General features: G+C 38.5%; 1 protein-coding gene across 2 annotated transcripts in view; it reads left to right on the plus strand.

Moving 5' to 3' along the window:
• LOC135946127 (Kv channel-interacting protein 4-like) overlaps positions 1-14,921 on the plus strand; it is a 59,671-nt gene extending 44,750 nt beyond the window's left edge. For both annotated transcript variants that reach the window (XM_065494190.1, XM_065494189.1), the window contains exons 3-7: positions 1,746-1,940; positions 4,983-5,121; positions 7,439-7,589; positions 7,668-7,730; positions 11,710-14,921. In XM_065494190.1, coding sequence (XP_065350262.1) covers positions 1,746-1,940; positions 4,983-5,121; positions 7,439-7,589; positions 7,668-7,730; positions 11,710-11,757 — 596 coding nt within the window. In that variant the 3' untranslated portion in view covers positions 11,758-14,921. The remainder of the gene's footprint in view (positions 1-1,745; positions 1,941-4,982; positions 5,122-7,438; positions 7,590-7,667; positions 7,731-11,709) is intronic.
• The last annotated feature ends 207 nt before the right edge of the window (positions 14,922-15,128 follow it).

Here is a 15,128-nt window from a genome sequence, read left to right on the forward strand (position 1 = left end):
ATCCCCGGCCTGTCGGGGGCCGCCAGATTGGAGCCCTGCTCTAACGAGGTTTGGCTGCTAATTAAGTGACGGCAGTTCGATTTACACCTGCCAACTCTCTTGGGTTGGATTTGCAGCGGTGAATATGATATATAGACAGGTCGGGTGAGTTTCAAACTTTTAATTTAAGTTAGAATTTCTGCTCGAATCTTCACAAAATTTAATATTTTGCACTCATATTTAAAAAAATCGAAACATCTTGAAAATTTTGGTACAAGTATTCTGTTTTTCACCAAAATATTTATTGATTTATTTATTTATTAAACGCCAACGGCGTAGAACTATAAATATGTAAACATGGATAAATTACAACTTTTTATAGGCGGCGGCCTTGGAAAGAGTCGTAGGTTTTTTGTCACAGTCTAATAGGTGATACATGCTAGATAATTTCAAATTAGAATATGTGCATTTCCATTTATCACTAGCCTCTAGATGAAAACATTTAAAAGCGACTTTGTTTACTCAAAATATTTCAGCTTATGGGTTTAGAAACATTACTTTTGTATTTGATGTTATCTCAATCAAATATTACTCTCAAGGGATCCTCAACAATTTTTTATTGAAGGAATCAAAAGTGAAAGGTGTATGGATTTTTTTAATTAATATATCAAACAAAGACATAATCTAAAAATATTCCTGTATGTATCTATCTTGCCCCGAATTGCATATTTAATATTTTAATAAAAATTCAAGACTGATAACCTTAAAAAATAATTGTTAAATTCTGCCTGTGATAGTATGATATATTTTGGGCCATGCCTTGAACATAACAAAGAAGCACAGACCAACAGAACGAAAATATTATAAAAGCCTGGTTGAAACGGCAGTTTTAAAATTCTGTGAATGGAAGTTTTAGAGTAAGAGTTTTCACAAGCAAGACAAGAATGCATTAACATTTAAATATCTAGATTTGAATTATTCATTGATAGCTTTTCCGACCATTAATAGCGGTTCAGGGGAAGTTGGAAACTTGTGCGATCGAACAGATGCAAACTTTTGCTGCCAGCGGCGACAGCGGGAGCAAACTTTCTTTGGCACCTGAATTTTTAATTTGTCAAAAGGGAAATTTGCATAAATTGCAGAGGGTGAGATTTACAGAGGGATGACTCATAACGCGTGCTGATTAAGATAAAAACGAAAGCGAGTACGATTTCCACCTGAGGTTCTTGACGTGCCAATAAAATGACGTGCGTGGTGTACCGGAGCAGAAGAGAGAAAAAGCCATCAATCATTTGCTCGCTTGTTTTATCGGCCAGAAACACTTCTTCTTTCACTCGCGACCGTTTCGCTGGTGAGAGATCGATCCAGAACGAATCTTCACTCTCGCTCAACGTATACATTTCTGCACCCAGACAAGAAAATGATGAAAATGACATAAGTGCGTCTGTTAAAGAGGAGCTTTCCTTCCAAAGCTGCAGAGTTTCGTCCTCAAGGAGAAAGTTTTGTTAACAATTCATGCCGTCAACTCTCAACGAAATAATCACAATTCGAACGCAGCTCTCATTTCCGCGACCCTCTGCTCCCCGGGCGCAACATCAAGCCGACGCAGAAGTGCGCGTCGCGAAAATCAAATTACGTCCCGTGGGGCCGAGGGCAATTCATTCCCGAGGCGCGCGCGCGCTCAAAATTTGAGTCACGTGCCTCCCATTGCGAAACAAAAATGTTTCAAGCAGTTCGGCTAATTTTTACTCCATCTCTCGTTTTAGATTTGGATCTCGAAGAGTTTGAGGTGCAGCCGGCGAGGTACAAGCCCGACAGACTGGAAGTGCTCAGCAAAACGACTGGCTTCACCAAGAAGGAGATCCAATTCGTGTACCGGGCCTTCAAGCAAGAATGTCCCACAGGAATGATCAGCGAGGAAACCTTCAAAAGTATCTACGCAAAGTTCTTCCCCCTTGGAGGTAAAAAACTTTCGTTACGTCAAACAATAATATTGCGATATATATTATGGAGTGCGAAGCGTGAACAATTTGTGCAAAGTTAGGCAACCTGCACGTCTGACTCGACGAGCACGTTGCATATATATTCATTGTTCTGTTCCAAACATTTAGCAACAGATATAACGCTTTAAATTACATCGTTGCTTATGATTGCTCATGCATTAAGCATGAGTTTAATAATTTAGAATGCATAGAGCGTAAACAGATGCAAACTAACAAACACAAATTCAGAGACAGTAAGGTTTTTCACTAAAAAGCTTTTCTGTCATGAAGCTCTCTGAATATTTGATCACATAAACTGATAATTTTATAGATGTTCAACCAATCTCGGGGAATGAAATTCTTTCTTTGCGTAAAACTGCTTTATGTTTGAGCACAGTCTATTCAATTAATATCGCTGTCCAAGTCCATTTCCCAACATTTTCCATGTAACGGAAATACTACACATTTACTAGAGGGTAAATTGAACTCTGCACATAAATACAAATAACCGCAAATAACAGAGCTAATGTTCTATCTCCTTGGTTCATTCTCCTTTTTAATTACATCACTGGAGGAAATGTCTCTTTAATTAAAAAAGCTAATGGCAAACAGTTACGACTTTGTTGACAGCCGCAAGTAAAAAAGAAAAAGCCGTAACATTTACGGTATAAAGCTCTTTCGTTCATGCGCACGGCTCTCAAATGCGGTACAAAACATGCTGTAATTTACAAAATGCAACAATGAAAATGAGCAATTATCCCGTGCATGTGTGCAACCATTGTCCAGCTGCAGCAAATAACGTTCATGCAGCCGGCGGGACAGTTTACATGCCATTTAAACTCGCTCTCGTGCTTTATTCCTGTCACGGCAAAAAGCGTTACCCGCGTGCCAGCGTCACGTTTTTTCATCGCCGCCAACCAGTGAATGTAATTTTTTTCCTCCTGTTTAAATATTTTACGCGTGCTTTTCAGCAACGAAGCGAGAGAGGGAATTTGCATACGAATTGAAACGGCGGCTGCCTGCCTACCTGCTGCAGCAATGGTGAAGTGCATTGTTAATGTGCTTTTTCTGCAGCACACTGTTTCTCATTTGCATTTTGTGTCGATTCGTCAGCAGCATCATCAAATGAATTTCCGCTCCACTTCACTTTTATTTTCTAAAAATTCTAACTCACCTTGTGAAAGCGCTACTCGTATCCGACGCATTGGATGTTTTTATCTTTTAATAGAATATGTAATTCTTTTCATTCATGCGTATGCAAAATTGTTGTTTTAATCTGAGTATTTCTTAAAGGTAAAGATTTCTATATAGTGAGTATATTTCAATTAATAAATTGTTTGGTTCACGTTGAGCATTCCCTCAAATATGCTCCTATTTTATTTCCAGCTTCTTGTTACATTTTCTAAGAAGGTCACTGATAAAGTCCGGATTATCAACTGGACAATTTCCCAAATGTAGAAAACTGAACAACTCATTTCTTCCAGACAAAACAGTTACTTTGCTATCGTTGAAGTCATAAAATAAAGAAGAAATCCCTACACGTTCGCCTGACATATATAAAATTTAAATTTTGCGCCAATATTTCCTAAAGAGCCGCAACGAAGCGGGTTAATTGAATGCGAGGCGCGTAAATTAATAATAACGCGCCCGTTTCGGCCGTTCCATGTAAATTCATTTTGACTGGAAGGCAGGAACTGGTGCCGGCTGGGTGCCGAGCAATTCAATTAAAATGGAAATGGCCCGCCGGACTTGCGAACGCAATTTGCGCAGGAATGGTGGCATTCGCAAACGATTTCGAATTTATTTCCATGGCCCGTCGCCCGTCCCGCCGCGGAGGCCGATTCTGAAGAAAGTCTCCCTCGCACGTCAGGCATAAGTTTCGCCGCGAATGCCGGTAAAGCCCTTTTCGTCTTATGTGAGCCGAGCACAAACTTTCGGGCTGCATCGTCACGACTTGCGTGGCACTAATTGATCGCTCCGGCAACTTCTTCTCTTGTAATTAACGTCATTACACCGCTCCACAGCTGTGAGCGCAATTGAATTCCGTCCTGGCTCAATTATTGCCACTTCGGCTGATTTTCGCACCAATTCCGCCGAGCAGGAACAAGGAATGTGTGTGCTCTCACAGCTGCAGTGCGCCGCAAATCAGTAATCGTTTGCTTGACCTAAATGCTCGTGTAATTATGCGGCGAAATTCTTGTCGTTTGTTAAACTGATATCGGAATTCGAGTTTCTACACAAACTGCTTGGACGAAGTTAGGAAATGTTGGTATGAACTTTCTAACTCATATTTATTTTTCATGTTCCAGAAAAGCTTTGACTATAGTAAAAAAACTTAACGTTATTGATGAAAAATCAATAAAAAAAAAATTTCAACCACGGCAAAAAAACATTCCTTCCAATTTCCTCTTTGCTGAATATTCCAGGATTTGGTCAATCGTTGATAGATTTTTCTTTTGGACATGCATTCTTTAATTTACTCTTTTCTTAAGGCTACGTTAAAGTTAGTTTGGTTAAGGATATAGTGCGAACAGTTTAATAAGGGTGATTTATTTTATCTCCAAATCAAATTGATTGGTATATTTGTCATGAAATCGTTAATTAAGGAGCGGTGGTACGAAAAAGCTATCCATTGTAAAGGTAAAGTTCCAGTTTATATCCAGCGTAAATTAGAACCACGTTCACATTTGATGAAAATCCACTTACCACGATCGTAATTCATCAGCCAATTACCTCGCACATTCAATATTGCATTCTTCAACGAACATCATCGGCACTAAACTTGCGATCGCTGATTTGATTGAGCAATAACCGTGCATAATGGCTCCAATGTGCAGCCGCATGATTTCGACCCTCCACCGCAGTACACGCATGCAAAGTACGAGCGGGCGATTTCAATATTGCATTAGAGCAAACGTTGACGTACAACCCTCTGTTGCTAAGACTCATTTCAGGCGTGCAAATCGTGCGGCAGCTGCCGAAACAATGACAACTGATGCTGGATTTTGTGTTTGTTTTCAGATTCCAGCCAATACGCGCACTACGTATTCAGTACCCTGGACCGTGAGAAATGTGGTACCATCACATTTGGTGATTTTATGCTCGGTCTGTCTGTGTTAGTCAAAGGCTCGTTGCAGGAACGACTGCGCTGGGCGTTCAGGTGAGCATTGATTTTAATTTTCCGTCCCCCTTTTCCGTCCCTTCTCTACATATCCGGCCTTGAATGAAAATTTGCACTTCATGGAACATGCAGTGGACGCGTTGCTCTATTGAAATTAGTATTAATTGTTAATCATTTCATGGAGATCAGGGATATATGATTTATAGGGTCATTAAAGTTATGAAAATAGAAGACTTTTTAATCTATGCGTTTATTTTTTGGTGGGACTGTGCCTTTTTTGGTGCAAAAGGAACTGCTAAAATGTACATTTTAAATAAAGAATTGTAATCTTAATTGAAAAAGGAATAGAGACGGGGTTGATTAATTTCTCTCGAGCAAAAATTTAATAACTATAACGGATAAATGTAGAAACACGCCAATATCAGAATCAATTGACTACGATGCCCCCAAAAATAATGAATATAAATTTTTCGGTGTTAACGACTATTTAATAAATACATTTAAATTTACATGTTTTCGTCTGCTTCAATTGCGGTTTTTAATTTGTAAAAAATGGTGATGTATGCGTAAGTGATGAAATTAAATATACAATTTTCCTTAATTCTTTTAAGGTTTTTTTATTTTTTCTGTTTCCGCGAAGAAGATTTCCACTTGCATAAAATTTTCTTTCTTCTAATGAGAAGTTTGCATATCTAAAAACCAGCGTAAACCACCAACTAGAAGTCTAATTAAACATCTTTTTACTTTTTTTACCTTTGTACAGTGGTGGAAAAAATATGCCCGTCCGTCTGGCCGCCCCTTTTGTGCGAAGTTTCTGTTGGAAAACGGGAAATTAGTGACGGGAACAATAAAACAGAAAGAGGCAAAACGCAGCGCAACATCTGCTGCTGGCGCTTTATTAGCAATGCAGAAGAGGAAGTGAGCATGTTGCAAACTTGATCGCTCCAGCTTTCCATTAAAAAGGACTCTGCCACTTTTTGTGGATAGCCAGTGGTGTTTCATTAATGACGACGGATTTCTCTGCGGACTTGTTCTCGACATCATTTTATCAATTTTAATTAAGTTGATAAGCTTTCACTCAAGCTCTTAGCGCAAGACACGTAAAAATTATAGTTTTCTAACAGTTTCTCTTAATTAACTGCACACCGAAAGGGAGAAAAAACACTGCCATTCTGAGAAGCTCATATATCAATTTTGAGCATCGCTTTGATTTTGTGTAGCACGTAAAACATAATTCTGGAGGCAGGCAGGTATATTATTTCCCGGGGATCTATTTTGGAGTAAAAAAACACAGCGGCCGCGTCGATCTGGATTGTTTCACTTAGCGGCACGCGTCGTTTCATGTGCCGCTCGCCTCTGGCCACGCTAGAAAAAATTTTATTTATGCCAGTCACCAGGGCCTGGCCCGCCCGCGCACTAAATTCTGAGAGGGCCGGGAAACCGCCGCTTAGCAGATATCCTCCTTTTTTATCAGCACACCATCGTCGCGTTTGTGATTTATCCGCAGCGTGTGCGAACGCCCGCGCGCAATCTCTGGTGACAAATCGCCCGTCGCGCCTTGTTTCGCGCATGAAAAACACCGCGCAATGAATCAAACGTGTTTATGCGTTCTCCGCCGGCAATCGATTTCAACAACACAATCTCCACTGCGTCAGAGCAGAATGTTTCGCTGTACACACTTTTGAATTGAATTATGCGTCGAATGGAACCGCCATTTTTTACCTCTAATAGCAGCACTGCGTTAAAAATGTTTTTCAATGTGGCTTTTCCTTCATTTGAAAAAATTATTAAAATTTAGAAATAATAAAATTTCAATAGCAGCAATTTTTAAAAGAACATTTCATCGCAAGAGAACCAAATTTATGTAAATAGCTTTATTTGCATTTAGGTTGGGCTGATCTTGATCTAATTTTTATCCTCGCATGACTAATGACGTCAGGGGAAACTAATGCAAGAATAAATACGAACTGTTCGCTTCATCAATTATAAAGTAATTAAGAAGCAAAAAATTTGTGCTGGCACTCCATCTGTCAGAGTTGCATGCAAATAAAGTAATTATATTCCTCTTCCACAACAACAAGTAGAAACAAGCACAGCAAATTTCGCTTCCATAATAGAAGCATAACTGACGGATTATTAGCGTTGGAACAGGTCGTTTTTCCAGAGAAATAATAAATACATCCGGCAATAATTCAGGCGCGCGTCACACATTCAAGGCTGGCGGCGAGATTAATAACAAAGGCGGCATTGCCTATTTGCATGTGTTTTCCTCCCTGCTGTGTGTTTACGAGTCGGATCACGATTTTAATCAGTCCCTTTGTGTGTGTCTCTCTGTTCACTGGGTGGCTCGGCGCAGTTTGTATGACGTAAACAACGACGGCTGCATCACCCGCGAGGAAATGACGACGGTGATCACGGCCATTTACGACTTGATGGGCGCCTCACACACTGAGCCCGGCGTCCTGCCCGACGAAGCGTCCAAGGATCACGTGGAGAGAATATTCCAGGTACTCATGATAATTAAACACTAAACTTGTATGGCTCGTGGCGGCAAGCTCACATTCGACCCTGTCACTCTGTTACAGAAATTGGACTTGAATAACGACGGAGTTATCACAGTTGATGAGTTCATCGACTATTGCTCAATGGTGAGTGTGGCAGTTGACAGTTGGTTTTGTTTACCATTTAACGACGCTTAGAAAAAATATGGACTAAAAATAACTAGTCAGTTACAGACCAAAGAGTTTTGCTTTAATTGAGTGCATCGTATTAAGCGAGTCAGATCAAAGGAAAAACTGTTGGCTTAAGAGCACAAAGCTCAATGAGCACGCATGAATTATTAATTAAATTATTCTTTTTTTTAGATAAGCATTTTCATTTCAAACTTTGTGAGTGAAATATTTTTCTTTGGCAAAATCTTAAGCTATTTGAAAAACAGTGATAAAATATTTTATTTTCGATAACTGCGAAATAGTTAATATATTTCAAGATAAAAGTTGTGTACCGCACAATAATTTATTTATTCGAAAACAGATTTGACGGTGCAAGATTCATTAGAATTAGGGCTTTCTCTTCAGCTGTTTTTAAAAACACGTTTCGACGTTTCTCTCTCAGATGTGTCAGGCTGTTGGACGCAAGTCGAAAAATAAACATTTCCCGTCCCAAATCCAGCTTTTGTCAAAAATCGCAGGGTGGAATTAGCACAATCTCACTTTTTGCCAGAGAGTCTAGCACATTTTCGCTGTTCACCCAAGCAAATATATCACAGGAAAGCCATAGAAGACCGCACTTTTCATTTTAATCTCTGGTACAGTTAAACAAGGACGCGTGGGAAGGCTCTAAACGCTCTCCAAACAAAGGCTGAGCTGAAATCTGCAAATTTTCCTCTTCGCTTTTATTTGTGGGATTATTGAAATATTTTTTACAGCATTTTTTGGCGGATGGTTAAACATTTAGATGCTGTAGACATCATGAACCAAAATTAGTTGGATAATAAAATCAAATGTGAGGAGTATAAAATTTGGAATAAGTTAAAAATGTTCGTATTCACCATATACACAAGGCTTTAAAAATTAGACCATCCCAAAGAAAATTACATAAAGCTGAAAAATTGTACATTCTATGAATAAACTGGTGTAACTATAAAACTGTAATGTACTAAGCGAAAATTTACATCTAGGAGAAATGAGAGGATAAAGTTCTAGCGCATCAAAAGACCGTAAGAAAGTTTGTTAATTTTGAAAAGGCTCCTCATTTGCCGTTGAAATTGCAAATTGAAATTCATTGCACACTCGAGCACAGCGCTGTAGCATTGCATCGGCAGAGTCAGAGTGAAAAATGCGGCTGTCTCGCACGGCATTAATGCAGCTGGTGCAATAAAGCGAGTGCCGTGTGCTAACATTCCTCTCTGCACACTCGTCACAATGTGTCGCAGCTTCATTTGCGCTGCACGGCAGTCCCGCGGGCGGCAAAACGAGCAAAGCGGCATGCAGTTGCGGCCACTGATGAGCAAAGCGACGAGCCACCCTTCCACCCGACTTGGCACCACCTTTACTGCATGTACGTGTGTGTGCGGATTGTGTGTGCAGAGTAAATATGGTTTACGTCGTTTAAATTTATCATGAGACCAAGCAGGGCACGTGTGTGAGCAACTTATCAAAGAACCGCGCTTCTACATGGCGGACCGCAGAGGTCAATACTACAATCCTTTGTTCACTGAATAAGTTGGCTTGAATTAGTAACTTGCGTGCCAACACGAGGAAAGCGTCATGTCGGCTTTGATGATTAAAAATTCAGTCCAATTGTCTGGACGAAGATTTAAATAATGCAATCTGCAATACTCTGCAGTTGTCCTGGATAACTAGAAGGAAAACCTTCTAATTTAAAAGTAATCATTGGAGTTATTGCAAACGCCGAAAAAGGGATTTTGATCGAGCCTTTTTGCAACTGACGACCGTTTTACAAGGGTGGCTATGATTTACAGCTATTCAAATAAAATCTTCCACATTATTTTAGTAACGATATAACAATAATTTGTATTGTCTTGGCTTCTCACGTTGACCTCAAGAACATCATCTGCATTTTGCTGTTCACACAACTTACAATTGTCTGCCAGTTTTATTCCTAGATAATTTTCATATCATTTATAAATTTTTATTCCGTGAATGACTCAAATTTGCTCAACCAATTTGAACAGATGACATAAATTCGGCTCTACTGGACATTATTTGAAAATTTATTTATTTACAATTTTTATTCCGGATTTTCTCTTTTGAGCGACTGATCAACTCGCGAAAACTTTGTTTCCCAATAGCATCTCGAATGCTTAACAAAGGCACGCGAGCGCGAGCCTCGTTGAAGGAAGTCCATTATAGGACCAACTTATGTTTCTTCCCCTACACCGGGCTTATGATAAATTGAAACGCTAGATATTCGTCCTTTGAAATTAATTCACGCATGCTGGAAAGTTGCAAACCAGCAAGTAGTGAGTCGTACTGCCGTACGTAATCCTGCCAAATCCAAATGGACTCGTCATTACAATGCAAGAGATGAGTTATATGTAGGCGCACATCTGCACTTCACCCCCAAAACATCTGTGCGCAAAGCATGCGCACAACAATTCGGAGTAACCCACTCTTTGCAAACTCCGAACAGTCAACTTGACGCTTCATTCGTATTTTTTTAGCCCAGTAACCCACCGTAAATTTTATTCTAATATAAATCCTTTCTGTTCTCACATTTCCTTTTTTTAAGAGAAGGTAAATAAGACATCTAGGTTAAATAAAATATTCTGAAATAATTCTGATTGAAATAAATAATGAACAGATCCATTTAAAAGGTTTAAACTTAATAGCCGCCCATCAGCATCATACAAAGTCCATTTGAAACTAAATGTGGACCACTTAAAATGCCACCCTGGCACAAAATGTTGACTGTGACACATTAGAGTCGGTACGATCATTGCCTAATTTGCGCTTAATTCCCAAACTTTGTGAAGAGTCAGCACAGTCAGACTGAAACTACAGATGTTACGACACTAATTAACAATGACGAGCTGAACTCAAAGTTAGGCAATTCGCAGCAGGCGTGAGCGGCGCTTCCGCTCCCGGTCCAGTGATGTGCTCTGCTGTAGTCGCCTGTTTAGGCTCAAAAACTTTGCTGCACAAAACCTCCTCAGTTATTATTATCGCCATGTTTTGAACGGCGGCGGAGAGCACAGGCCGGCCGCGCATTTTGCGTGACGGGGTGACTGAATTATATAAACAGCCCTCTCTCTTCCCATCAAACGCGCGCCTGCTGTTCGGTCCAAATGAGGTGTTAAGGTGTTCTGCGTAAGCCGCTCTTTTGCGAGCAGCCGAGCCGATCGATGCAGCACACGCTGCCCGCAAAACTTAAAGCCGCCTGCCGAAATTTGATTTGCTACCACGCAACAACGCCCGGATTAATTGCGTTTCCCTTATCAAAAGGAGGGACGACCGAATTATTTTGGTCTTGAGCTCCGGTTTTCCTTGGTGAGGGCTAAATCCGTTCATCTTTCATTATGGTGATTGCACCAGTGTTCGGAAAAGAAAGAGTGGCAACAGAAAATATGAAGAAAAGAGAGATTAGACAAAAAATTGTGCAATTTAAACAAAATTTCCCACTAGACATTTTATGCTTATAATTCAAATGAATTATTAGACTTAGAAAAAAATTAAAATTTAGGGATCGTTTTGTTTCCAAGATGAGATATAATTTTGAGCCAAATTTCCTCTATTCCATATCAGAAGTTGTAGACATTTATTATTAATCCACTTAATCAAGTTTTGTTGCCTGTTTAAAGTGAAAGCTGTTAAAAATATTTTTTGCTTAATATATTTGCTTTGAAATTATTTACGTTTTTTTATTAGCTTTCGAACTTTGGTTGATGCTTTTATTTTTATTTTAAATGCTTTTCATATACTGATTAATTAATCCAGATGTAACCCAATATCAACTCAAGCATACAATGAATAAATAATAGCACGCTTTTTTGAACAATAGTAAAAATAAATAGCTTTAATCCATTTTACAAAAAAAATACAATAGAATGTTGGTATCGGAATTCTTTTTGCGCTTTTCTGATCGAATTTTTTGGTCTGATTCCAGAATGAAGACATCCGTAGCTCGTTTGCAGTGTTTGATGATTTGTGGTAGAAGTGCGTCGCGTCGAGGAGAAACTTTGCTAGTTCGACAGTGCGTGGATGAACGGGTGCAAAAATCCGTATTAAACGGACTAGAGGAACATTGTGTTTTCGACGAGGGTTTATTTGCACACCGGTGAGTCCAGCTGTTCTGCTGGAGACATAGTATTGAAATTGACACGCGCGGAATATTCTCTAGAAGCCACTGCTACTCGTTTTTGTCGCAGTAGTACTCACAAACTGCAGGAAAAAGGTGCTCCGTCAAGATCCGCTACTTCTCCAAAGTCACTTCTTGTAGCACCTTAAGAGGGTATGAATGGTTTCACAAATCCACTGCTGCTGTTTCGTGGGTGTTAAGCGTACAGATTGACCTAAAATTTTGGTGTTCGCCGTAAATTATCAAACAATTCTTTGAAGCTCTTTTTCGATATAATTTTTATACCTTCAAAATTAAATGCAATATCAATATCCAAATTCATTGCAGAAAAAAATAAGCTGGGATGCAAATTTACAGGTTGCATTCGGGTTTTTTTTATAATCTTTTCCAACTAGAACGTCAACATAACACATGTAAATATTATGCTATGCATAATTTAACCGTATTCCACCACGCGGACCAATCAGAAGGATAAACATGACATGTTTAATTGTGTAATGCATTCAGAGAGCTTGTATGCGCAAACCTAATTGAGTCTGATCTATGGTGTCAGATTAAGTTACGAGCCTGTATTCACAATAATTTCTATCTTTCGTGTTTGAAGCATTTATCATGCGACGGCAGCGGTGGAATTCGCGGTGTTTGTTATTCATGAGGCGTAATGCGCGTATTTTCACAATCTCCCTTTTTCATTCCGTTTAATTCAATGCGGCAGGAATGTTTTTTGTGCTGAACACAATTTTTTATATGGAAATGAACTGCAGCAGCCATACTGCAGCCACGGTAACTTTCTCGTCCTCTTGCTGCAAGTTTTGCACTTTTATTGGCTGCCATAAAAACTATCTGGAAATGTGTATTTCGTTATATTTTATCTTGACAATCGAGAGGATTTCCGTCGGCTAACTTTAGGTGTACAGTATGCAGGAACAGCAGGAGAAGACATTCCTTCTATACATATTTTGCTTTCCAAGACAAAATTGCCTCTCCTTTGGATGAAGTAACAATAAAAGCTTTGCGAATATACTGGCTATTAATGTTAACTGAGGTGATATCTAATTGAAAAAGACTCCACTGCGGAGTGAGTTTTTTAAGAGAGCATGCTTTAAAGTGTGTTGAAAGCACAGATTCATAAATACATATGTATAGCAGATATTCTCCTTAAAACGGTATTTCGCTTGTATTCCAAATTTTGCTCTCTCGTCACTTGCTCTCTTAATACTATGTAGAAATTGTTCTTGGACCTCTGCATGTGACTATGAATTTATCTCTTCGTATAAAAATCAATCTATCTTCATGTCTTTACATTACGAAAAAATTTCTCGCTATTCGAGACGCAAGGATTTTGGACATTTCTCTTCCTCTCTCTTCACTATCAAAGAAACAAATCCCGTGAACGTGTCGCAACCATATCGCAAAAAATTCCTGCTGCTGAGAGAGGATGATAATAAACTTAATATCTGGAATTTAATAAATATCCTGAGCTTTAAATAAACACACAGTCATGAAATGAATGATTTCTACAAAAGTGACAAATTGTTACGTTGAAAAAACAAGCGTAAGAATTTTGAGACACCAATAACCCACTCTACAAATTTTGGCAACCAAATCCTTTTAACTTAATGAAAAACCAATGAAAAAAATATACAATGTTGTTTAGTTTGAAGTGAAAATTATCTTTGCGCCGACAAAATCAAAGTCAATATCTTGGGCAAGTCGCAAAAGTTATATTCCGCATTTTTGGTTTAGCCCTTAAGAGCTTGGAATTTAACTATTAACATTGCTGATTTTTCAAATTCTTGCTCTTAAACTCTTATTTCAAAATTAATCTAGCTACATTGAGTAGTAGACGAATAAAATTGGCAAAACTCGTAATGAGACTTAAAAATTTACTTTGATATATTTAGTAGCTAATAAACGATTTGCTTTGAAATGAGAGCGAAATAAGAGCCAAAATTATATTGAAACCAAGAAACGCGGCATCAGTTTAAATTATTCAGATATTTGTATATTTCACAAAATATGTTCGAATTTGTGTGGCATTGTGCTCTTGGAAAGAATCGTGCCATCGATTTTCATGGACTCAAACCTTTAGTTACTTTCAATATTTACGCAACAGAGACTTTGTTATTTGTGCGTGAATGCCAGATATTGTGTTAAAGCGTAATCCAAATAAATTTATGTGCAGCTACCAGTTCTAGTCGCAAGCAAACTATACACAGAGTGAAACCGTTGGTTTTGATTTACAATATATTCCACGGTTGTCGAACAGTTAAATAAAACTGTATTCCTTCGTACTTCATTAAGTGTGTAAATAGCGTTGTTGACTCTTGTGACTTCGTTTGACCCTGGATATTGGAATCTCACAGCAAGCGAACACAAAACACAGCAGAATTTAAACACAGTATATAAGAGACATAAACTAGCGAAATAAGGCATATTTAAAATACTACATAAAATACTAGCTATTTTCAACATGAATCTAGTTATAAGGCTTTGGATGCGCGAGACGAACCTTCCGTGGATAAAACAACCCACTTAGACTCTAATTGTGGACACAAAGCTGTTGTTAAGTTTTCGAGAAGAAGGTGGACACTTTGTATTGACTAAAATGTAGGCTTGTGTAAAAATCAAAAGTACATATCCCTCCTCCTCCTCCACACATCCCCGCCAGACTTTTGTTTGCATTTTCTTGACTGTTGAGATATGAAATTGATCGATCATAGGACGATGTTTTTTTTCTCTAAAACGTTTAATGATGTGTAATTTTTATGTTTCCCACGAAAATCTGATTACGAAGCACTTCAAATAGCTGCACTTTGTATGCCTACGCACTTGCGCTGAATCATTCTCCGCAATAATTATTGTTGATCGAATACTGTTAAATGAGATCTTTATTGTTTTCTGGCGAAAAATCACACGAATTTGTTGAAAAGAAAACTGACATCAATAGTCTACGCAAATATGGAAGAAATGTACTACAGTTTATTTGATTAAAAAATAAAACGATGTTCTACTTTCAACTCGTGCTTGACTTTTTTATTTTTTTCCTAATCAACATTAACTTAAGAAGCGGCGTCTAATCATATAAGATATTATTTTTTGGATAATATTTTTGTATGCACGCAACCCATTGGTCTTGTGTCGTGTTAAATTTATTTCCATGAATTGATTGCCTCAGTTTTTCAAAGGCAAGAGTCTAATTTTCTTTTTCTTGTGCAAATCGATGG

Source organism: Cloeon dipterum, chromosome X (assembly GCF_949628265.1).
Source record: "Cloeon dipterum chromosome X, ieCloDipt1.1, whole genome shotgun sequence".
NCBI lineage: Eukaryota > Metazoa > Arthropoda > Insecta > Ephemeroptera > Baetidae > Cloeon > Cloeon dipterum.